Source organism: Oncorhynchus clarkii, chromosome 7, assembly GCF_045791955.1.
Source record: "Oncorhynchus clarkii lewisi isolate Uvic-CL-2024 chromosome 7, UVic_Ocla_1.0, whole genome shotgun sequence".
Taxonomy (NCBI): Eukaryota; Metazoa; Chordata; class Actinopteri; order Salmoniformes; family Salmonidae; genus Oncorhynchus; species Oncorhynchus clarkii.
In genome coordinates this window covers 50,480,772-50,505,339 of record NC_092153.1, presented here as the reverse complement: position 1 = coordinate 50,505,339, position 24,568 = coordinate 50,480,772, and the positions used below count along the sequence as shown (strand labels likewise).

Here is a 24,568-nt window from a genome sequence, read left to right as displayed (position 1 = left end):
TGAGGTTATTTTCCTGACACCACACTCCGAGGGCCCTCACCACCTCCCTGTATGCTGTCTCGTTGTTGTTGGTAATCAAGCCTACCACTGTAGTGTCGTCTGCAAACTCATTGGATGTATTATGTATCTAAGTAAATGTCACTACAAAACAGATTAAGCAAATGCAACTGCTTTGCTGTTATTCTGGCTGCAATGTTTGACTTGACTGTGTTATCCGTAGTTGGCTGGCTAGCTAGCAAGGGATAAGAACTTTGCCAGCATGGCAATGGAACATTTAGAACAAACGTCTGGGTCGCCTCCATAGATGCGACACAGTCATTCAGTCTTTCTGTTCTGTGTCTCTGGCAACCTAACCGATATAATGGACGACCAGCCGGCTTGGGTAGCAACCCTAGATTTGTGTCGGGACTATATCTTGTGGAAGGATGAAATAGTATGAATAAATTGATCAAAATAATGTTTTTATATGAAAATATGTCAATTATTTGAATATGTTTGTAACCTGTTGTATAAAACTGTTAATGCCCTTGAAGCCAGTGTTTGCCGGCCCGAGACTATCCCTGCGCCAATATACCCTCAACTCTGGCTTCTCTGGCATTATCACTTAAATATGGGATGCATTTCAAACTGTGATATGTTTTTGATGCACAAGGAATAAGCCTGGATGTGCATCAAAAGCATATCACAGTTTGAAATCTTCATCCAGGCTTATTCCTTCTAAATTAGGCCCACGAGATCATTGTTAGATATTTTGGAGGATGAATATTCTGCAGTACCCTAGATACAGGAACTGTGAAAGGAATTGGTTCATGCCAAAGCTGTCCCACAGAAGAAGAAAAAAACCGTATATGCCTTCTAAATATAGATGACTGTTTTTTCCTTTTAGAGCCCCAGAAGAGCGTCCCAAGTCACATAAGAGCCTCTTGGAATAAGAAATGGGCATATTGAGTTAAAGTTGTGGACCACACCATTAACTCCACACCTTTTTAACTCAATATGCCCATTTCTTATTCCAAGAGGCTCTTATGTGACTTGGGATGGCCAAGAGACAGGAGGTCCAGACAAACAGTGGTAGGGAGGGTTTGTGGGGTAGGCTAGATGCCAGCCTTTCTCAGAGGACATGTTTGTTTTTCAATACAAACAAGCCACACCATGGTCATCCCAAGCCCTGGGCTGTCTGTCAGACATTGCATGAAAACAGATCTGACTCATGACAGCCTTCCCGACCCATCCCAGTCCCCAAGCTCATTTTCCTTGCTTTGGAACTCAAGGTTCATGCTTTCTCCTCCACCGGCAGGCAGCTAGGCTAATCTATATGCTAATGAGAAGATTATAATCAATAAAAGCTATGCCTGCCAGGCCCCAATCAATACGTTACGGCAGCAAACCACTGAAAAGTTTGCATTTCATACAGCCAGGCATGTTATAAGGTGTGATGGTCATTGGTGTTTTTAATGTGGTGCCATCATCAAGCAGCTGATTACACATGTCCGTCTATTATTCTATAGGCAATGCATAGGCCATAGTATTTTTTTATATAGTGACGTTTGAATTCCACTGAAACCAAAAACCAATTTAATTTTGCTCATATCTATAGTCCTCTTCAATTATCTTTTCAATTAATGTGCGCTATAATGAAATGCCTCTTTATAATTGTGTGGCTCTTTTTCATGTTTCTGTCAGATTATAATTTAGATAATTAATTTGAGAAATATACTCAATAAATCTTTCAAACAGACCATAATACCCAATAATATTGCATTTTTTTTCTGCAGTTCCTATTAGCTTATTTGCTAGAGGATTCCCATGACTAGCATATATGATCCTATCCTGAATGTTTGTGGTGTGTGTGTAGACTATAATAATTAATGAGTATAGACTGTTATAACCCATGTCCTAATGCAATAATAACAGATGGAATCAAATTTTCTGAAATAAAAAAACAAAATCTATTTAAATAGATACTATACATTTACAGATTGGGTTTTGTACTTACCCAATATGGTTTTGATGCTGGTTAGAATATTATGTGGCTGAGGCATAATGCTACCAAATTCAGTATTCTGGCAGGGGGAGGGTAGAGGGTGAAATCATTACCACCATCTATATTAGAGGGGGTGCATGCGACCAATCGGCATGCTGCACTGCATGGGGATTCCATAGGCACCCTGTTGGTTGTCGCTAGGATACCACATAATCAGGAGGAAGGCAGGGGATAGGTTGGTGGGCTGTGTCTGTGTTGATGCTGGGATGGGGAACAGAGCAGAGTGTTCGTAGGGGATAGAGAGAGAGGCTGAGGTTTGGTTGGCTCCAACACACAGACATAGTCAGACAAAGAGGAGCAGCATCCTACAGGACCAGGGTCCCGGGGGATGGGGCATCACACTCCCGCAGCGCGCTGGGGGGGCCAGAGGAGGTAGGAGCATCATGGGCTTTGTCTCTGTGGCACCCCTCTTTCTATTATAACCATAAGCCTTGCTGTAAAGCCATTAATGTACATATCCTATGCTCTTTTCCTATATTGATCATGGTTTTTGACTGTGTTTTGCGGAATATTTTTATTGTGTGTCATTAAAAATTGGCTAGAGCTCGTTACATGATGGGGGCTCTTGTCCTTGCTGCACTCTTAGCTCTGTATAGACAGCCTGTCTGTCTTTAAAGCTCTTGTCCTCTGAACTATATGCAGATCTTCAGACATCAGACAGATGGTTATTTTAGTCTTGGAATGACAAGAGCAATCCCATGAATCAAATATAATTTATTTCTGTTAATACTGGATGTAGGGGTTTGTGGGCCATGGATTTGTAACATCTTGGTGTGTAGGGGCTTGGTTTATGATACGATACTGCCCACTCCTAGTGTAGCCCCGTGCTCTAATCAACCCAATGCAGAATTCCTGCTGCCTGGCAGCCGAGCAGGTCGAGTGGGGGTTCCATGACTGATGGATGAGTGATTCCTCTTGGAGAGATGGGGGCAGCAGCGTTGCCAGAGGGGAATCCCTCCCTGCCTAAACAGGCTTTAAGACCCAGGTGGTTCTTAACCTACCGTGCAATGTAGGCCTAGGCTGTATCATATGACACCTTGCCTTAACCCACTGAAAATATAATTAAGAGGGGAGAGGAAATAGCTTAGGAATTGCTGCATAGCTACTACAGACCTTTTTAATTACTTCCATCGCAACCCTACCCCAACCACTCACACAGTCAAAATCCACAATGCATTCCAAACACTCAACCTGAGCCCTATGCCCCCTCTCTTCCTCCAAGCTCCCTTAACCCCTCAGCTGTTCTGCTCTCTCAGCCACTCCATCTCATCTGCCTAGTGTACTCTGAACCTCACGTCCTCTGCTAATGGAACAGTATGGCACTAGGGGGACAGTCAGTCACTGGGATGCTTCTGCTGCTCTAGAGTCCACTACTAATCTGCTAATTTTCACCTGTTGGAGACAGAAAGGGTTCAGTAGCCAAACGCCTAATATGAGCCTGATAGTAGATAGTTTCAGTATCGGTGTACTTTAACTTTGTTGAAGTCATTATCTCACCAGCTGTGATTAGATACTTTTATTTAACTTAAATGTGTCACTGGAATTCATTGTCTTTCAGAATGTACTCTTCTCCCCTTATTTGACATCATGCTCACCATTAGACATGTTGAAGAAAGTGAGTTGTTGCTATGGTAATCTGAGAATGGTGGGGAAAGTTTATTTAAAAAGGCCCCTGAAACTCAATTCCTCTTCTCGGTTATGTATTTCAATGCAAAATCAAACAAAGCTGAATGGCTTCGTTCACTAGAGAGCTCACGCATAGTGATGATGTGGACTGCATCTAGGCCTAGCTAAAGTATTGGGTGACATTATATATTTTTTGTCTCTGTACTCCAGCACTTTGTATTTTAAATGCTACAATGACTGAGGTTAAAGTCCGCACTATCAACTTTAATTTGAGGGTATTTTCAATCATATTGGGTGAAACATTTAGAAATTACAGCAGTTTGTGTACGTAGTCCCCTCCATTTTATGGGACCAGAAATATTGGCACATTCACTTCTATATGTGTATTAATGGTGGTGGAAGATTGTTTTATTAAGGCAGTATGCTAGGGCTGTCCCCAACTAAAAAAAATATTGGTCGAACAAGAGTCATCTGTTCCTTCGACTGGTTGAAACATGTATTTTTACATATATAGACACACCCCCATGTGTTTTAATAAAATCAACTATATGTAGGCTATTGTCGGATGCTTTAAGCACACTGTAATTTAAATAATCAAGACACACAAATGACTCGAGCCAGAGAAGGCCTAACCAGAAGGGGGAAAAAAAGCTTGTTCCCGAACAAACCACCTCCCACTGCTGCTGGCCTTCGCAGATTCTACCATTACGCTTCCGAAGTTGATGGTAGTAGGCTACACCAGGGTTCGGCAACCTTTTTTCATTTGGAGTGACAATTTATCTTAACATTTGTACCAATCCACGTGCCAGTTATGATTTTCATATGCACCTTTTCATGGAACAGTTAATTTATTTTATAATAAAGTGTTCTCTCAATAATTTGTCACATGATTAATAAAAATTATATCTATCTAAATGAAAATGATACAAATCAAAAAGTAACTTCTATTGCCATTGCCAACTATGTTATGTACTAATACATTAAGCCTACAAATTAACATTGCAGCCTGCAGGTAGAAAATATTCTGATTTAAAAAAATAAAAAAAAATAAATATATATTTAAAAATCATGTTGGCTATGCCTGGCCTGTCTGCAAGGAACTCGAAACATTGTATCAATTTGGTCCAGCCTCAAGCTTGCACTAACAAATTTGCAACATCGTATAAAATATTCTGGGTTCTCAGTTTCCAGAGCCAGTGAGCTCCAGACAGACACAGCTGTAGACTATTTGTGCAAGGGATAAGAAGTAATCAGGTAGGCCTATTTTATGAGTTTTTTTCCCTTTCACATCGAGTGGTTATCAAAAGGGAGAGTGCTGGAAAGATTTTTCCAAGTGGGCTAAATTGAGGATCTATTGTCATTCTCAATGGATGTAAAAACAGGCTTTGTTTACTTTCTGTTTTGAGGTAAAGAAAAAATGACTGAGAAGCTCCACAGCTCATTAGTTGTGGTGAGTTAAGACAATCAGAAATACTATCAGATCCCCAAATGGGCACATATATAAGCTTACGCTTACTCAACATTGACAGGAGCACTCCAAACAAAACACAATTTAATAAACTGACAACCTGTAAATGGAATGAAATCAACCAAAACTTGTTCATCACAAGTGTAGCTTAGGTTGTGCGAACAAAATGTCCACTCCAATATGTTGAATGCATTAATTAACAGAAGTTACAGTAGCCGAACAAACATTGTAATTCAAATCGAACTTTATTTGTCACATGCGCCGTGTGTTGTACCTTACCTTACCGTGAAATGCTTACTTACAAGCCCTTAACCAATAATGCATTTCAAGAAAGAGTTAAGAAAATATTTACCAAATAACTCAAGTAAAAAATTATAAAAAGTAACACAATAAAATAACAAACGAGGCTATATGCAGGGGGTACCGGTACCGAGTCAATGTGCAGGGGTACAGGTTAGTCAAGGTCATTTGTACATGTAGGTAGGGGTAAAGTGACTATGCATAGATAGTAATCGGCGAGTAGCAGCAGTGTAAAAATAAATGGGGGGGTTTGGGGTTGTCAATGTAAATAGTCTGGGTGGCAATTTTATTAATTGTTCAGCAGTCTTATGGTTTGGGGTAGAAGCTGTTAAGGAGCCTTTTGGTCCTAGACCGCTTGCCGTGAGGAAGCAGAGAGAACAGTCTGACTTGGGTGACTGGTGTCGTTGACAATTTTCAAATCAAATTTTATTGGTCACATACACGTGATTAGCAGATGTTATTGCGGGTGTAGCGAAATGCTTGTGCTTCTAGCTCCGCCAGTGCAGTAATATCTAACAAATTACACTACACACACATCTAAGTAGGAATGAATAAAGACTATATACATATGGATGATCAACGTCAGAGCGGAACTTACTAAGATACCATAGAATAGTATAGAATACAGTGTATACATATGAGATGAGTAACGCCAGATATGTAAACATTATTAAAGTGACTAGTGTTCCATTCCTTAAAGTGGCCAGTGATTCCTAGTCTATTCCTATAGGTAGCAGCCTCTAATGTGCTAGTGATGTCTGTTTATAGCAGTCTGATGGCCTTGAGATGAAACACATTTTGGGGGTTTCCTCTGACACCGCAGAGTATATAGGTCCTGGATGGCATGAATCTTGGCCCCAGTGACGTACTGGGCCGTACGCAATACCCTCTGTAGCTCCTTACGGTCAGATGCCGAGCAGTTGTCATACCAGGCGGTGATGAAACCGGTCCGGATGCTCTCGATGGTGCAGCTGTATAACATTTTGTGGCTCTGGGGACCCATGACAAGTCTTTTCAGTCTCCTGAGGGGGTCAATGTGTTGTCGTGCCCTCTTCACGACTGTCTGGACCATGATATTTCATTGGTGATGGGGACACCAAGGAACTTAACTCTCAACCCGCTCCACTACATCAATTTTAATGGGGGCCTGTTCGGCCCATCTTTTCCTGTAGTCTACGATCAGCTCCTTTGTCTTGCTCACATTGAGTGAGAGGTTGTTGTCCTGGCACCACACTGTCAGGTCTCTGACATCCTCCCTATAGGCTGTCTCATCATTGTCGGTAATCAGGCCTACCACTGTTGTGTTGTAAGCAAACTTAATGATGGTGTTGGTGTCGTGTTTGGCCACGCAGTTGTGGGTGAACAGGGAGTACAGGAGCGGACTAAGCACACACCCCTGAGGGGCACCTGTGTTGAGGATTAGTGTGGCAGATGTGTTGTTGCTTACCTTAACCACCTGGGGGTGGCCCGTCAGGAAGTCCAGGATCCAGTTGCAGAGAGAGGTGTTTAGTCCCAGGGTCCTTAGCTTAGTGATTAGCTTTGTGGGCACTATGGAGTTGAATGCTGAGCTGTAGTCAATGAACAGCATTCTCACATACAGTGAGGCAAAAAAGTATTTAGTCAGCCACCAATTGTGCAAGTTCTCCCACTTATAAAGATGAGAGGCCTGTAATTTTCATCATAGGTACACTTCAACCATGACAGACAAAATGAGGAAAAAAATCCAGAAAATCACATTGTAGGATTTTTTATGAATTTATTTGCAAATTATGGTGGAAAATAAGTATATGGTCACCTACTAACAAGCAAGATTTTTGGCTCTCACAGACCTGTAACTTCTTTAAGAGGCTCCTCTGTCCTCCACTCGTTACCTGTATTAATGGCACCTGTTTGAACTTGTTATCAGTATAAAAGACACCTGTCCACAACCTCAAACAGTCACACTCCAAATTCCACTATGGCCAAGACCAAAGAGCTGTCAAAGGACACCAGAAACAAAATTGTAGACCTGCACCAGGCTGGGAAGACTGAATCTGCAATAGGGAAGCAGCTTGGTTTGAAGAAATCAACTGTGGGAGCAAATATTAGGAAATGGAAGACATACAAGACCACTGATAATCTCCCTCGATCTGGGGCTCCACGCAAGATCTCACCCCGCGGGGTCAAAATGATCACAAGAACAGTGAGCAAAAATCCCAGAACCACACGGGGGGGACCTAGTGAATGACCTGCAGAGAGCTGGGACCAAAGTAACAAAGCCTACCATCAGTAACACACTACGCCGCCAGGGACTCAAATCCTGCAGTGCCAGACGTGTCCCCCTGCTTAAGCCAGTACATGTCCAGGCCCGTCTGAAGTTTGCTAGAGAGCATTTGGATGATCCAGAAGAAGAGTGGGAGAATGTCATATGGTCAGATGAAACCAAAATATAACTTTTTGGTAAAAACTCAACTCGTGTTTGGAGGACAAAGAATGCTGAGTTGCATCCAAAGAACACCAAACCTACTGTGAAGCATGGGGGTGGAAACATCATGCTTTGGGGCTGTTTTTCTGCAAAGGGACCAGGACGACTGATCCGTGTAAAGGAAAGAATGAATGGGGCCATGTATCGTGAGATTTTGAGTGAAAACCTCCTTCCATCAGCAAGGGCATTGAAGATGAAACGTGACTGGGTCTTTCAGAATGACAATGATCCCAAACACACCGCCCGGGCAACGAAAGAGTGGCTTCGTAAGAAGCAGAGCACTGCTCTAGAGGAGATCTGCATGGAGGAATGGGCCGAAATACCAGCAACAGTGTGTGAAAACCTTGTGAAGACTTACAGAAACCGTTTGACCTCTGTTATATACCCTTTGTTGGCAATGACAAAGTATTGAGAAACTTTTTTTATTGACCAAATACTTATTTTCCACCATAATTTGCAAATAATTTCATTAAAAAATCCTACAATGTGATTTTCTGGATTTTTTTTTTCTTCTAATTTTGTCTGTCGTAGTTGAAGTGTACCTGTGATGAAAATTACAGGCCTCATCTTTTTAAGTGGGAGAACCTGCACAATTGGTGGCTGACTAAATACTTTTTTGCCCCACTGTAGGTGTTCCTTTTGTCCAGGTGATAAAGGGCAGTGTGGAGTGCAATTGAGATTGCGTCATCTGGATCTGTTGGGGCGGTATGCGAATTGGAGTGGGTCTAGGGTATCCGGGATAATGCTGTTGATGTGAGCCATGACCAGGCTTTCAAAGCACTTCATGGCTACTGACGTGAGTGCTACGTGGCGGTAATCATTTAGCCGGGTTACCTTAGTCCCTGTGCCCAACAACACTATGGTGGTCTGCTTTAAACATGTAGGTATTTCAGACTCTGTCAGGGAGAAGTTGAAAATGTCAGTGAAGGCACTAGCCAGTTGGTCCGCGCATGCTCTGAGTACACGTCCTGGTAATCCGTCTGTCCCCGCGGCTTTGTGAATGTTGACCGGTTTAAAGGTCTTGCTCACATCGTCTACCGAGAGCGTTATCACACAGTCGTCCAGAACATTTGGTACTTTCATGCATGCTTCAGTGTTGCTTGCCTCGAAGAAGGCATAAAAGGCATTTAGCTTGTTTGGTAGGCTCACGTCACTGGGCAGCTCGCAGCTGGGTTTCCCTGTTGTAGTCCGTAATAGTTTTCACACCCTGCCACATCCGACGAGCATCAGAGCCGGTGTCGATTAGAAATTATGGGACTTAACGGTAAATGTAGTACTGATGATACTGGTGTGCCATCCCTGCGGCCTCCGCAATGGATTAGTACACCGAGACAGCAAGACATGACATAATTATTATTTATATATTTTTGCAACTGCTCGACTAAAAAATGTTTGATCAAACAATCGTCCGGTCGACTAAATGGGGTCAGCCCTACAGTATGCATATTTTCCCAGTTTCTTTCCACCAACGAGAGATTTAAATCGAGTTAAGGAGGAAACTGACGTCTTTCTCGGTGCAAATCATAATCCATGGTTCGTTTGTTTTAGCATTTATCAGCATTTTATAGTTTACACATTTCTGGCTCACTACAATTCAGTAGAAAACACATGGCAGTTACCAAGCTACATTCATTGGAAAATATGTTTACATCCAAATATTATTAGCATTTTGCCATTGCATTTCTTAATTGTTAAGCACGTTTGTTACTTCCCGGTTCTACTGATGTTTTCCTGCGCTCTGCCAAACGGTGTCCTTGCAGAGGAACACACTATTATTGATTGGCATGACATCATTGGGGAAGACCATTTGGCCTAATATTTTATTATTATTATTATTATTATTATTATTATTAATGTTATTATTATGGTATGTGTATTTGAAAATATGAATCCAGTAAATATTTACTGGAAACACATAGAGAATTCCTGTTCACCCTATGCATCATGCCAATAGGGTTAACCCACTTTGTGGGAATTGTAACATGGCTGAAATAGAGATGATCGCCACACTGCCCCCTCCCAATGGGAAGGCACGCCCTCGTGCTTCAACTACTCAGCCCCCTCACACGTCCAGGCTGTGCGTTCAGGTGCATCATGCAAATAGGGTTAACCCACTTGGTGGAAATTGTAATGTGGCTCATATAGCGAGGATCGCTACTATGTCTATGCCCAGTGTCTGTGCCCAGTGTCTGTGCTCAATTATGTGTCCCATGTTAGCACAAGTGCTGAAATGAGACAAGTACAGTATGTATACCTGCAACATTTTGCATCATCTTAGGAAAGTCATGTCATTCTTATACAGGCTTATAGGCTTTAGGGTTGCTTCATGAATTTACACTGAATAGGCCAACACAGTGACTGCACATGACATGGTTGGACATGGCCCAATATGTCTGAGCCCTATGGCTGCATTGTAACTCTCCTGTTTTGTAGGTTCAGGAGAGCTTGTCCAAAGGGCAGCAGGGGAAGGGCCAAACGAGGAGAGGGCACCATGGACAGTGAACATGTGCCTCCAGCCTCCAGTGCCAGCAGCACTGGGACCACTGCCTCCAGCACAAGTACCACCAGCAGCAGCAGTGCGGGGAGGCAGGCTGTGCCTCACATCTCTGTGTACAGCGGGATTCCTGACAGGCAGACGGTTCAGGTAAACTTCAGGGTAAAAAGAAACATGCCAGTCCAGTGTGACACACACATTCACATGTTTTGCATGAACTGTCTTCCCATTGCATTCCCTGCAATAATACAATTATTGTCATTACCCTACTGCCATCTGCTGGTAAAACATGCATGTACCGTAAACTGCCCAGTATTGCACTTAGCTCACTATAGAATTTTGGAATGCTATGGAATGCTCATAATAAATGAGACTGCAATTTTATAATTTTATCTCATTGCATGATGCCAGTGTACTACATCGAATAAACAATCTGTCAATACTATTGACAGCTGATCAGTGTTGCTATGTTTCCACGTTCCAGGCTCGGTCCTCTGCTATTTGACCCTTGACTGATGTGAAACCCAGCCTGAATTAGACTGTCAGCGTTTTGAAGGGTGACAAACTGGTCTTAGGTCTCTTCTATCCTTTACCCTTTCTCTCATCTACATGCTCTCCTCTGCCCTTAGCAAGAGAACTAGCAGCATTGTCACTACTTGCCTACTCAACATAGTGGACTCCTGGTCCTTTGGGCTCAATAAGAGAAGTGAATGGAGGTTTCCATCACAATCACCACCCTATCTGCCCCCTGGAGGCTTAGGTCAGAGAACCTCTATTAGGCCATGTGCCCTGGGTCAATCCCTTTCTCCTGTTGCCTTAGCAACTGTGGTGAGGTTGTCAGTCAATTTGAGTCATGAATAAAGGACGTGCTCAGGGACCGAAGGACTTGGCATTGGATGAGAGAATGCATTGGTGAGCCTACTCTCCCTAACAGGAGGAACACATTTCCACCCAAGGAATCTCTCTACCTGCTTTTAATGGATGTGTAAAAACAATGTAAATGGGAATTTATTTTTTCCAAGTATTACTCCAACCCTGTAAGTCCCCTTTTAAAGCCTGTTGTTGAGAATATTACCCCAACCGCTAACCTGTTTCTTTCTCCCTGTGTACTGAAGGTGATCCAGCAGGCGTTGCACCGGCAGCCCAACACTGCTGCGCAGTACCTGCAGCAGATGTACGCAGCGCAGCAGCAGCACCTCATGCTGCAGACAGCAGCACTCCAGCAGCAGCACCTGAGCAATGCACAGCTCCAGAACCTGGCCGCCGTACAGCAGGTGAGCAGCGGAGACGTAAGGAACTGTTAAACTAGGGAATGAAACAGGCCTCCAACAAGGCTGTGGTCTAGTGTTAGGGTTTTGACAAAGATGAGAGATGAGGCCAGTGCTGGGGTTTGGTTGGTCAATCAAACAGTTATCTTCAGATGAAGAGGAATTTAAGTGTTGACCCCTACATACTCCCTTAACGGTTCTCACCTGTCATGTCACAGGCCAGTATTGCGGCAGGAAGGCAGAGCTCCACCCAAAATGCCACTTCGTCCCAGCAAACAGGATCATCCCAGACCACAGTGAGTGCAGTGAGTCATGTCTAACTAAAGGGTTGGGTTCCAAGATGTGTAGTGTTTTTGTTGAAGTTTTTTAATCCTTCCTGTCTTCCCTGTCCTGTCCCCAGATTAACCTGACCACGTCCCCGGCTGCAGCCCAGCTGATCAGTAGAGCCCAGAGTGTCAGCTCTGCACCCGCCGGCAGCATCTCCCAGCAGGCCGTAATCCTGGGAAGCCCGTCCAGCCCCACCAGCCTCACTGCCAGTCAGGCTCATATGTACCTGCGTGCACAGATGGTAAGCCCCCAGAAGCATGCCGACTGGCACACACACTAGCTGGCTCAGCCGCACTTCTGGAGGCTTTGTGTGATGAGGGGCAGTGTTGGGGAGTAGTGAACTATATTTTGCAGTAGCTTGGTGGTAGTTGAACTAAATTCAAATCTTGGTAGTGTTTTATTTTGCGATGTAGCTAACTACTGAAACTACACACCACATAAAATAGGGGTGAAGTAGGCAAGGATTTCCTTTTTTCTTCGACATCAGACCTGCCTAGTTCTCACTTGAAACCGTTTTTGTGTTTAATAGGCTAAATTACACATTCTGTTAACATCTGACTCCAGAACACAGGAGGTTGGTGGCACCTTAATTGGTAAGGAAGGGCTCTTGGTAGATGAATCAGTGGAATGGTATCAAATACATCAAACGCATGGTTTGATGCCATTCCATTTGCGCCGTTCCAGCCATTATAATGAGCAGTCCTCCCCACAGCAGCCTCTACTCCTCCAGAGTGATCTGTTCTTCCAATTTTTTTGTCTATGATATTTAGTTATGGTAATTTATCATGAAGTAGTGACCTTTAGTTAAGTACACTTATATTTCTCTTAAGGGTAGTTTTAGTGTTGCTTACCTTCTTCCAATGTGAAGTAATTGGTAGCTTAATAAACTATATATTTTCAGATAAGCTTCCCCAACACTGAAGTGTGTGCTGTTTGTGTCACCACTGTTTATTTTTATTTTTTACATTTTATTTCACCTTTTATTTAACCAGGTAGGCAAGTTGAGAACAAGTTCTCATTTACAACTGCGACCTGGCCAAGATAAAGCAAAGCAGTTCGACACATATAACAACACAGAGTTACACATGGAGTAAAACAAACATAGTCAATAATACAGTAGAAAAATAAGTCTATATACGATGTGAGCAAATTAAGTGAGATAAGGGAGGTAAAGGCAATAAATAGTCCATGGTGGCAAAGTAAATACAATATAGCAATTAAAACACTGGAGTGGTATATTTGACAGTAGATGAGTGTGCCAAGTAGAAATACTGGGGTGCAAAGGAGCTAAATAAATAAATAAATACAGTAGGGGAAAGGTAGTTGTTTGGGCTATTTATAGATGGGCTATGTACAGGTGCTGTGATCTGTGAGCTTCTCTGACAGCTGGTGCTTAAAGCTAGCGAGGGAGATAAGTGTTTCCAGTTTCAGAGATTTTTGTAGTTCGTTCCAGTCAATGGCAGCAGAGAACTGGAAGGAGAGGCGGCCAAAGGAGGAATTGGCTTTGGGGGTGACAAGTGAGATATACCTGCTGGAACGCGTGCTACGGGTGGGTGCTGCTATGGTGACCAGCGAGCAGAGATAAGGTGGGACTTTACCTAGCAGGGTCTTGTAGATGACCTGGAGCCAGTCGGTTTGGCGACGAGTATGAAGCGAGGGCCAGCCAACGAGAGCGTACAGGTCGCAGTGGTGGGTAGTATATAGGGCTTTGGTGACAAAACGGGTGGCACTGTGATAGACTGCAACAATTTGTTGAGTAGGGTGTTGGAGGCTATTTTGTAAAGGACATCACCGAAGTCGAGGAATGGTAAGATGGTCAGTTTTACGAGGGTATGTTTGGCAGCATGGGTGAAGGATGCTTTGTTTGCGAAATAGGAAGCCAATTCTAGATTTAACTTTGGATTGGAGATGTTTGATGTGAGTCTGGAAGGAGAGTTTACAGTCTAACCAGACACCTAGGTATTTGTAGTTGTCCACATATTCTCAGTCAGAACCGTCCAGAGTAGTGATGCTGGACAGGCTGGCAGGTGCAGGCAGCGATCGGTTGAAGAGCATGCATTTTTAGTTTTACTTGTATTTAAGAGCAGTTGGAGGCCACAGAAGGAGAGTTGTATGGCATTGAAGCTCGTCTGGAGGGTTATTAACAGTGTCCAAAGAAGGGCCAGAAGTATACAGAATGGTGTCGTCTGCGTAGAAGTGGATCAGAGACTCACCAGCAGCAAGAGCGACATCATTGATGTATACAGAGAAGAGAGTCGGCCCAAGAATTTAACCCTGTGGCACCCCCATAGACTGGCAGAGGCCCGGACAACAGGCCCTCAGATTTGACACACTGAACTCTGTCGGAGAAGTAGTTGGTAAACCAGGCGAGGCAATCATTTGAGAAACCAAGGCTGTTGAGTCTGCCGATAAGAGTGCGGTGATTGACAAGATTGCATAGCGGAGAAGGTACGGTGGGATTCAAAATGGTTGGTGATCTGTTTGTTAACTTTGCTTTAGAAGACCTTAGAAAGGCAGGGTAGGATAGATATAGGTCTGTAGCCGTTTGGGTTAAGAGTGTCCCCCCCTTTAAAGAGGGGGATGACCGCAGCTGCTTTCCAATCTTTGGGAATCTCAGATGACAAGGAAGAGCGGTTGAACAGGCTAGTAATAGGTGTTGCCACAATTTCGGCAGATAATTTTAGAAAGAAAGGGTCCAGATTGTCTAGCCCGGCTGATTTGTGGGGGTCCAGATTTTGTAGCTCTTTCAGAACATTAGCTGACTGGATTTGGGAGAAGGAGAAATGGGGAAGGCTTGGGCGAGTTGCTGTGGGGGGTGCAGTGCTGTTGACCGGGGTAGGGGTAGCCAGGTGTAAAGCATGGCCGGCCGTAGAAAAATGCTTATTGAAATTCTCAATTATAGTGGATTTATCGGTGGGGACAGTTTCCTATCCTTAGTGCAGTGGGCAGCTGGGAGGAGGTGCTCTTATTCTCCATGGACTTTACAATGTCCCAGAACCTTTTTGAGTTTGTGTTGCAGGAAGCAAATTTCTGCTTGAAATAGCTAGCCTTGGCTTTTCTAACTGCCTGTGTATATTGGTTTCTAACTTCCCTGAAAAGTTGCATTTCACGGGGGCTGTTTGATGCTAATGCAGAACGCCACAGGATGTTTTTGTGTTGGTTAAGGGCAGTCAGGTCTGGAGAGAATTGTGCATGAGCCTGCTGGAAGGAGTGTGAAGAAGTGTTGTCCTGCATGTCAAACTGAATCAGTTCAGTCTGATTAGATTACATTTTATTCCCTTAAAGATTTTTTGACGCACTATGCATAGTAAGAGTGAGCTTGAGAGAGTGTGAGAAAGCAACAGAGGAAGATCAGCTGTTTGCAGTATAATTTATCTCTACCCAAAACCATGGAGAGATTATTTACATATACTGTATGTGATTTCATTTTCTTTCTTCAGGCACAGCAAAGTAACCTTGTGCAAGTAGCTAGGAGCCTAGGCCGTGCTGTTCCGTTGTCCCCCCAGCTCATCTTCACACCTACGGCCACAGTGGCTGCAGTCCAGTCTGAGAGCTCCATGCGGTCCTCTGGACAACAGCCCTCCTCACAGGTACACTATTATTATCTCAACTCTATAGGCTAATGCCATACACACAGCGCTGCTGTAGTAACCTGGAGCAGCACTAGAGGGCATAGATGATCAACACAAGTCACCATAATTCAAACGAGGGGTATAGCCAAGGGTTAAAGTTATCCGTCACTGCGACAGACTTCCATCATGATGATGCATGAGTTTATTTTTTGGGATGAGGGTGGGGGGGGTTAAACACTCCTGGCCACACTTGAACGTCTAAAACTAGATAGAAAGTATGTAGAAATGCTAATGGACCTATATATTTTCAAATCACATTTTTCTGGCCCGTAAATCTTTTGTTGACTAACAAATCGGTCAAAAAATAAATTTGTGCGGCCCTCCATTGAACTTCGAAAAATCCAGATGTGGCCCTCGAGCCATAGTTTGCCCATTGATTTGACATTGACTTAAGGTTCATTCATGGGATTTGTTGTTGTTGCTTTAACCCCTAGCTGTAGCAAATGCATTAGGTTTACAGTTATGCTGTGATACCTCATTTAATCTAAAATGTATTTCTCACTAATTCTGCAGATGGCCTGTGGGTGGACCCTTGACTGTGGTGCTCCCCACCTCTTCTGCCCTAGGCCATGTCTCATTGCCTCTGGGACCTGACCTCTCTGTCTTTTCAGGTCCAGAACCTGGCTATCCGTAGCCAGCAAGGGGCGACCACGTCCTCCTCTCAGACACACAGCCTGCAGGCCCTCAGCCTAAAGCAGAGCCCTATCTCCATCCAGCCCTCTCCCCTGATTAAGAACCCCAGCCAGGGGAGCCAGGGCGCTGGGGGGAAAGGCAGTCGGCCCGACGGTGCCTTGGACGGGAGCAAGAAGGGAGAGAGCATAGTGACGGAGGTGCACGCTATAAACATGAGTCGCAGTGTCACGGCTGTTAGTGGACAGCCTCTCAGCACTCCAGGTATTTATCCAACCCTAATGTTAGCTAGCTTTTACAGACACAGGCTAGACTCCTATATTAGGATTTCATGAAATTGACACCATTGCACCCTTGGACAATTAGGTGTGTTTGCTCAAATGATGGAGAGTATTCGGATCAGTACTGGCTATTGTGATAAGGGATGGGTTTTTCTGCACTCTATGATGATGCTGAATATTCTGCCCCTGTGACTGAGCAATTTAGTCTGGAACATTAATCATGCCTCCAGTAGCCTGACAACGGTGCATTCCTCATGCCTCTTCTGGAACACAACTACATTTCAACAAATCTGTGTTTGTCAGGGATATAGTATCTTCAACCTAGCTTCCTTTTCCCCTGAACCGGATAGGAGGCCCCCGCTCAGGCGCTTCTTTTACGCTTCTATGTTTGGTTACATTTCAACCAGTCAAATTATGTTACCAGTGTTGCTACTTCCTGAGTTTCCTGCTTTTGGAAACCTGACCCTAAAGTCTACTAGTTATTTTTGATTTCTCTACTGTATGCAGGGGTTGTCACAGCTATGGATTTCAGTCATTTAGATTATTTTTTTTATAAATGTTTTTTTTATAAGGACTAGAATTTCAAAATTAACCTCTTTCCCCACAAGCATGATAGCCATGACTTTTTTTATTTATTATTATTTTTTTACATGAAATGGGAGGTTAACTTGGCCCCACAGACAATTGCGTTTCAGTCATGGGATTTATTTTTTATTTTTTTAAACCCTGTGTTCGTGGCATGTCGAGGCCTGTACCGACCACACTGTATTCACTACTACAGGGGAGAACATGGGCTCTGCCTCCGGAATAGTCAAGCTGGTTTTTCAATGAGAAGCCATGGAGGGCTCTGTGCCACAGTTGTCTTTCTAGACCACTTATTGTGTGGTCAGCAGCTGGATGGTTTTGTCACAGAGAATGGTTGCATCTATGCCAGCAGTTGAACAGAATAACTCTGACTGTCTGCGAGTGTGTGTGTGTGCGTTGTGTGTGTGTGTGTGTGTGTGTGCTAAGCACTGCATGGCTTGTGTGTTGTGCCAGACTTGATGGATAAGCTGCGCATGCGACTGCACAACTGTGTCTTTGTCTCGCTTTAAGTAATGGATTCAGATGAAATGAAAGGGAGGAGGTATCTGAAAACCTGACTACATAAACTTGTAAATGTACATGCCCTGGTAGTGGCCATGGGGGACAGACAGGTGTGCCCTGGACATGTGAGAAGCACTCTGTCAGTTCAGAGGATTACACTAGGGGGAGATGGAGTAGCAGCTGCGGTGGCTGACTGGGTTTATGGTTGGATAGGGGCTCCCACTGATCCTATGTGCACTGTCATCTACTGGGTCATAAATGATGCATGTTGATTCAGTCATTTTGAAGAAGGAAATACTTGAATGAAACAATTCTAATCAACACCTCAATAATAGGCTACATAACAAATGGCTCATGTAGTTTTATTTTCGACATCTGAGAGAATACTGCCACAGGAATAGGCCTAGTTAATTGTCTATTTTCGTACTGTGTAGTAATTGAGCCTCCAAGAGAAGGAGAGAGCAGATCTTGTGGGAGCAGCCGTGTGTCTGCTTCTCCTACCACAGACTGGCTGATTTTTCCTCGAATGGAGATTGGCTGGAAGCAGCTGTTCCGCAGTTGGGTTCATTGTGTACTTTAGTCTTTTCTTCACCACCTCCTTGACAGAGAAGCTATCCCAGCACCCTACTACTAAACCTACAGCACAGTACCAAAGACCACCTTGCAGACTTAGTCTCATTCTATGCCCCTGCTAACTGCACAGTGGTGTTCTGTTGTGTCTCATTTTTTTCCAAACTTGGCGTGCAGTTCCGTAAGCCTAAAAGGATCTCCCCATTCCGTTACATTATCAAGCCATTGTATGGTTCCATGTGTACATACATAGTAGCTCCATTGCAAGTACTTAAAACACACAACGTATTGATATGTTTGGTGTAGTTTTTATTCTCAAGCTATATGTAACTGCCAAAATAAAGGAAACGCCAACATAGGGTCTTAATAGGGCATTGGGCCACGATGAGCCGACACCTTCAATGCACCTTGGCATAGGTTCTAAAAGTGTCGAACTCAATTTGAGGGATGAGACATCATTCTTCTATGAGAAATTCCGTAATTTGGTGTTTTGTTGATGGTGGTGGTGGTGGAAAACAGTGTCTCAGGCACCGCTCCAGAATCTCCCATAAGTGTTCATTTGGGTTAAGATCTGGTGACTGAGATACACCCTTTAAAACTCTCTATGCTCCTTTGAGACCCCTCTTTCAAAGTCACAGAGATCTCTTCTTCTGATCATGGTAGCCAAAATAAGTACAAGGCCCGCTATGACCTCCGTAGAGTCATCAAACGAGCAAAAGGACAATATAAGATTAAGGTGGAATCATTGCACAGGCTCCGACGCCCATCGCATGTGGCAAAGGCTACAGTTACAGATTACTGAACCGTGATCTGCCCAACGATGCCTCTCTACCAGACTAACTCAATTTGTTTTATGCATGCTTCGACAACAACATCGAGCCGGGTGTGAGGGCTCTCACCAACCCAGAGGATTGGGTGATCTCGCTCTCCGAGGCTGACGTGAGAAGGGTCTTTAATCAGGTCAAAACCTCCCAGGCCGCGGGCCCCGCCGGTATTCCAGGGCGCATTCTCAGAGCATACACAGAATAGCTGGCAGGCATATTCACGGTAATTTTCAATCTCTCCTTGTCCCAGTCTGTAATCCCCTAATTTTAAGATGACCACAATCCTCCCTGTTTCTAAGAACTCTTATGCTTAATTCCACAATGACTACCACCCTGGAGCACTCACTTCTATAATCATTAAGTGCTTTGACAGGCTGGTTGTTTCACACATTAACTCCACCATCCCAGCCACCCTAGACTCACTTGCATACCGCCCCAACAGATCCATAGGCGACTCAATCTCAATTGCTCTCCACACTGCCCTCAACCACCTAGATAAGAAGTATACCTATGTAAGAATGCTGATCATTGACAGCTCAGTGTTCAACACCATTGTCCCCTCCAAGCTCAGGACTCTGGGTCTGAACATCTCCCTCTGCAACTGGATCTTGGACTTCCTGATGGGCCGACCCCAGGTGGTGAGGGTAGGCAACATCACCTCCGCCATGCTGACCCATAACACAGGGGCCCCACAGGGGTGTGTGCTTAGTACTCCCTGTTCACCCACAACTGTGTGGCGACGCACAACTCCAACACTATCAAGTTTGCTGACCATATGACAGTGGTAGTCCTGATCACCGGCAACGATGAGTCCACATACAGGGAGGAGGTCGGTGACCTGGCAGTGTGGTACCTGAGCAACAACATCTGCCTCAATGTCAGCATGACCAAGGAGCTGATCGTGAACTACAGGAAACGGGGAGGCACACCCCCATCCACATTTGCAGGGGAGCAGGTCGAGAGCTTCAAGTTCCTCTGTGTCCATATCACTAAAGACTTAAAATGGTCCAAACACACGCACAGTCGTGAAGAAGGAGCGGCAGTGCCTCTTACCCCTCAGGAGGTTGAAAAAGTTTGGCATGGGCCCTCAAAAGGTTCTACAGCTGTACCATTGAGACCACATTAACTGGGTGCAGCGATGCTTGGTATGTCAATAGCACTGCACTCGATTGCATGGCGCAACAGAGGGTTGTGCGGACAGCCCAGTACATCGCTGACATCCAGGACCTCTATATCAGGCGGTGTGAAAAGAATGCCCGGAAAATCGTCATACTCCTACCACCCAAGCCATAGACTATTTTCTCTTCTGCCGCACTGCAAGAGGTACTGGTGCATTAAGTCTTACACCAACACGCTCTTGAACAGCTTCTATCCCCAAGCAATACAGCTGATAAATAGCTAACAAAATAGCCACACAGACTGTTTGAGATAACTTATGTATTTTATTGACTTTTTATTTCGGTCTTTACACTGTCTCTATGCACACTCACTGGGCCCTACACACTCACACACACTGTCACTCCATCTCACACACACACACACACACTCACTCACTCCATTATTTGCTCACTCACACATATGCACATTTACAGTGCATTCATAACGTATTCCAACCCCTCAACTTTTTCCATGTTTTGTTACATTACAGCCTTGTTCTAAAATGTATTAAATTACTTTTTTCCCTCATCAGTCTACACACAATGCCCCATAATGACAAATCAAAAACAGGTTTAGACCTTTTTGCAAATTTTTTACAAATAAAATAACTGAAAGGCCCTTTTACGTTACATCAATTACAGCCTCGAGTCTTCTTAGCTATGACGATACTTCTCCGTATGGATGGTGGTAGGTTTCCTCCAGACGTGACGCTTGGTATTCAGGCCAAAGAGTTCAATCTTGGTTTCATCCGACCAGAGAATCTTGTTTCTTTAGGTGCCTTTTTAGCAAACTCCAAATGGACTGTCATGTGCCTTTTTACTGAGGAGTGGCTAGCGTCTGGCCACTCTAGCATAAAGGCCTGATTGGTGGAGTGCTGCTGAGATGGTTGTCCTTCTGGAATGTTTTCCCATCTCCACAGAGCAACTCTGGAGGCCGCTGTGTTCTTGGGGACCTTCAATACTGCAGAATATTTTGTTTTTGTCTCTGAGCTCTACAGACATTTCCGCCAACCTCATTGCTTGTTTTCTACTCTGACATGCACTGTCAACTGTGGGACCTTATATAGACAGGTGTGGGCCTTACCAAATCATGTCCAATCAATTGAATTTACCACAGGTGGACTCCAAGTTTGTAGAAACATCTCAAGGATGATCAATGGAAACAGGATGCACCGGAGCTCAATTTTGAGTGTCATAGCAAAGGGTCTGAATACTTATGTAAATAAGGTATTATTATTATTTTTTTAAACTTCAAACAGTTTTTCGCTTTGTCATTATGAGGTGTTGTGTGTAAATTGAAGGGGGAAAAAAATATTTTAATCAATTTTAGAATAAGGCTGTAATGTAAAAAATAAATTGCAAAAAGGAAGGGGTCTGAATACTTTCCATATGCACTCTACCTGTTTGTTATGAAGTGATTTACAGTGATGTGTGGGTGAGGTTTCTAAACTAAAGCAGCAATAGTAGATTGCAGAAACTCCGGTATTTTCCAGTCTGCTATTGAAACCCCATAGGGAATGTGCACTGAGTCCTTTCCTCTAGACATTCTGAAACAACACACAGGTATGGGGGAGTGGTTGCTTAGTGAGGCCTTAATCCAAAGGCCTTGAGGGACAAAAGGCATTTAAATGAATCCCCCTTCCTCTCCTTCCAATACTTTTCTCTGTTACTCATTACAGTGCTTGAGAAAGCTGTCGAGCAGGACTGAGTTTTGTTGCTTGTATCCGGTGTGCAGTCGTTCGGAAATCCAATCATCTGTTCACACAAGTGCTAGGCCTATCTGCTGAATTGATAGCCGTTATTATACAGCCTCTTTTCCATTTATCCTTAGTGAGGGCTGGGTGGTAGGTAGACCTTTTACTATGTTATCATGTAATTGAGAGTATCCGTCAAAGGCTTTTATCATGCTACTTTCTGAGAGATGTCAGTCTTCACCCTGTACTTAGTGAAACTATAGCTAACCACATGCTGTGGGTTTCATAGAGTTTTGCCACGTGAAAATCAAGCACTTTCCAGAAGATCCTGTGGTATAAATGACTAATGACATGCAACTCTGCCGGATGGAAACGTCTCTATTTTCACAGCAGGGTAGACTGTGGTTACCGCGAAACAGTGAAACATTCATACCAGATGGAGCCTATCCCACACAAAATATACTAAAAAAGGGGGGCAGGGAGGAACCCTAATATCTTTGGCATCAATCCTTCATAATCAAAAGAGATCCACAAAGGTTCATGTTAGACTCCTCAGACACTGTTAGTTTACTAAGATCATCTGAGCGAAGCTACTGTAAGACTCTAGGGCTTACACCTGAGACAAACAGGTTAACAGCTCCTAGGAGAGATGATTCATGAGAACCCTCCTTCTCAGTAATGATGAGGGCCAGATCCAACCTCATTGTTTCCTTGGGAGAGTTGTTTGGGAGTGTTTGGGCAACTGAAGGCTTGGGGGACTGACTCACAGATGACTACATACAGTATGTCATGGAGCATTGGCTTCTTCTTATTTCCCTCTGGCTTTCCTCCTGCATATGTTTGGCCCAAGGCTACTCTGACTGTTGCTGTGTAGAGCCCATTTCACTGAACGACAGTACAATAAATGAATGATGAGTTGTCCCAGGGTTCTGGGAAGTTAAGTCCTCAGGTTGTCATTTTGTCAGCAGAAGCCCTGTCAGGTGATGACAGACCCTTTGGAGACATTAGTGAGTAATGGCTGGTCAAAACCTCGACAATGGTTTAAGGCAAGTCTGCCTTGTGCTTTTCAACAAGGTCTTTTGACAACAAAAGCAAATAAATAAATTCCTTTTTAGAGGTCCACTATTCAGGTTTTTTTTTTTTGTGTGGGAAGAGTCGATTTTCCTTTTGTGTACATGTACTGACTTAACTATAAGATTTTTTTATGTATCTTAATCCTCGATTCTTGTTCCAGCATACACCCAGATCCAGCCCCACTCCCTGGTCCAGCAGCACAAACAGCAGCAGTTTGTGATCCAGCAGACCCAGGCTTCCCAGAGGACCCAGGGCCAGCTACTGCAAACTGCCTCCATCCAGCCACACCTGCAGACTACCCCTCTGGTCCCCCATTCTCCCAGCCAGCCAGGCCCTATCCCTGTGCTGCCCAAACCCACCTCTCATCACCAACCCACTACACCCAGTCAGCAGGCAACCATCTTTCACTCCACCATCAGCCCACATGCTCTCCACTCCAACCTGAGCCAAGCCAAAGCCCAGCCAGTACAACTCACAGCCATTAACCTCCAGATACAACCAGTGCCCTCACAGGTTAGTACACAGCAGTCACAACAAGAATTATGGAAATGGGAGAGGATTACTCTGTAACAATGTGTCAGTAAGCCTAAAATATATCAATAATCTCTTGTCATTAGTCAAATATGTTTCACTAAACTCTCTCTCCCTTCTCTCTATATTCTATTATGTACTCTCAGGCTTCCCGATTGGTCCAGGACAGTAAAGGGCAGGACAAGCCCACGTCATTGGTGGTCAGAGAGCGCTGCCCAACTACCAGAGTACAGCAGCAGTGTACCCCATCTGCCCAGTCTCCACCACAAGCCACCAAGCCAACAGAGCAGCCAAAGACTGACCCAGTCACACCCATCAGCCAACCACAAGGTAGCAGGACATTTGGTTTTAATGATTCATGTTAACAAGCTTGTATCACCCCATCTCTTAGTTCTATTGCCTAGAGGCAGGACTGGGGGTGGTCTATTGTTGTCATATCATATTTACAACCAATTACAACTTTGGAAAGCCAGATCAAACATAAGCCGCTCTGCCAAGTACTGCTCTCCAGGGGCCTAATTTATCAAAGGTGTCTGCACAAGAAAGACTCTTTCAACCTTGCGTGTGCAAGTTTTCCCGCAGGTTGGTATTTATCCATTTAGAACTTGACGGGAAAGTGTGCGTATCTCACATACAGCTCAGACCAATGCGTACGCACAACTTCTAGTGGTTGATCAATTCTATTGCAAGAAAATATTGTTATTTTGGGGAAATTTTTGTTTGATGCACAGAAATTATAATGGTAGGCTAATAAAAACTTTTGAAACGTAATGATAAAACCGATGCATTTGATGTTGGTAAGGAGATCACATAGCAGTATGCAGCCTAATATGGTTCTTTTTGACTTTTTATTGTATAGGCTTATAGGTCATAATAATATTTCCTAACATGACTGGTTTATTCCCGCTACACAACAATTATTAGCCTACCATTTATCCTCATTCAATAGATGTCGTGAGGTGCGTACTGGCGTCAGAGAAGTCGGGCGCAGGAGAGCGAAAACTGATTTACAACGGTGTCGTTTAATATGCATAAACCACCGTTAACGTCTTTGGGATAGGGGGCAGCATTTTCACTTTTGGATGAATAGTGTGCCCA

The 24,568-nt window shown here is 44.0% G+C and overlaps 1 protein-coding gene across 4 annotated transcripts in view; it reads left to right on the top strand.

Annotated features, from left to right (window-relative positions):
* The window catches only part of LOC139413430 (polyhomeotic-like protein 2), a 58,567-nt gene that overhangs the window by 10,924 nt on the left and 23,075 nt on the right, over positions 1-24,568 (top strand). Inside the window, exons 2-9 of one of the 4 annotated variants that reach the window (XM_071160803.1) lie at positions 10,336-10,546; positions 11,512-11,670; positions 11,883-11,960; positions 12,065-12,232; positions 15,432-15,581; positions 16,235-16,517; positions 23,100-23,452; positions 23,617-23,800. In XM_071160803.1, coding sequence (XP_071016904.1) covers positions 10,394-10,546; positions 11,512-11,670; positions 11,883-11,960; positions 12,065-12,232; positions 15,432-15,581; positions 16,235-16,517; positions 23,100-23,452; positions 23,617-23,800 — 1,528 coding nt within the window. In that variant the 5' untranslated portion in view covers positions 10,336-10,393. Of the gene's footprint in view, positions 1-10,335; positions 10,559-11,511; positions 11,671-11,882; positions 11,970-12,064; positions 12,233-15,431; positions 15,582-16,234; positions 16,518-23,099; positions 23,453-23,616; positions 23,801-24,568 lie in introns of all 4 variants that reach the window. The other 3 variants (XM_071160800.1, XM_071160801.1, XM_071160799.1) reach the window with 3 other exon arrangements.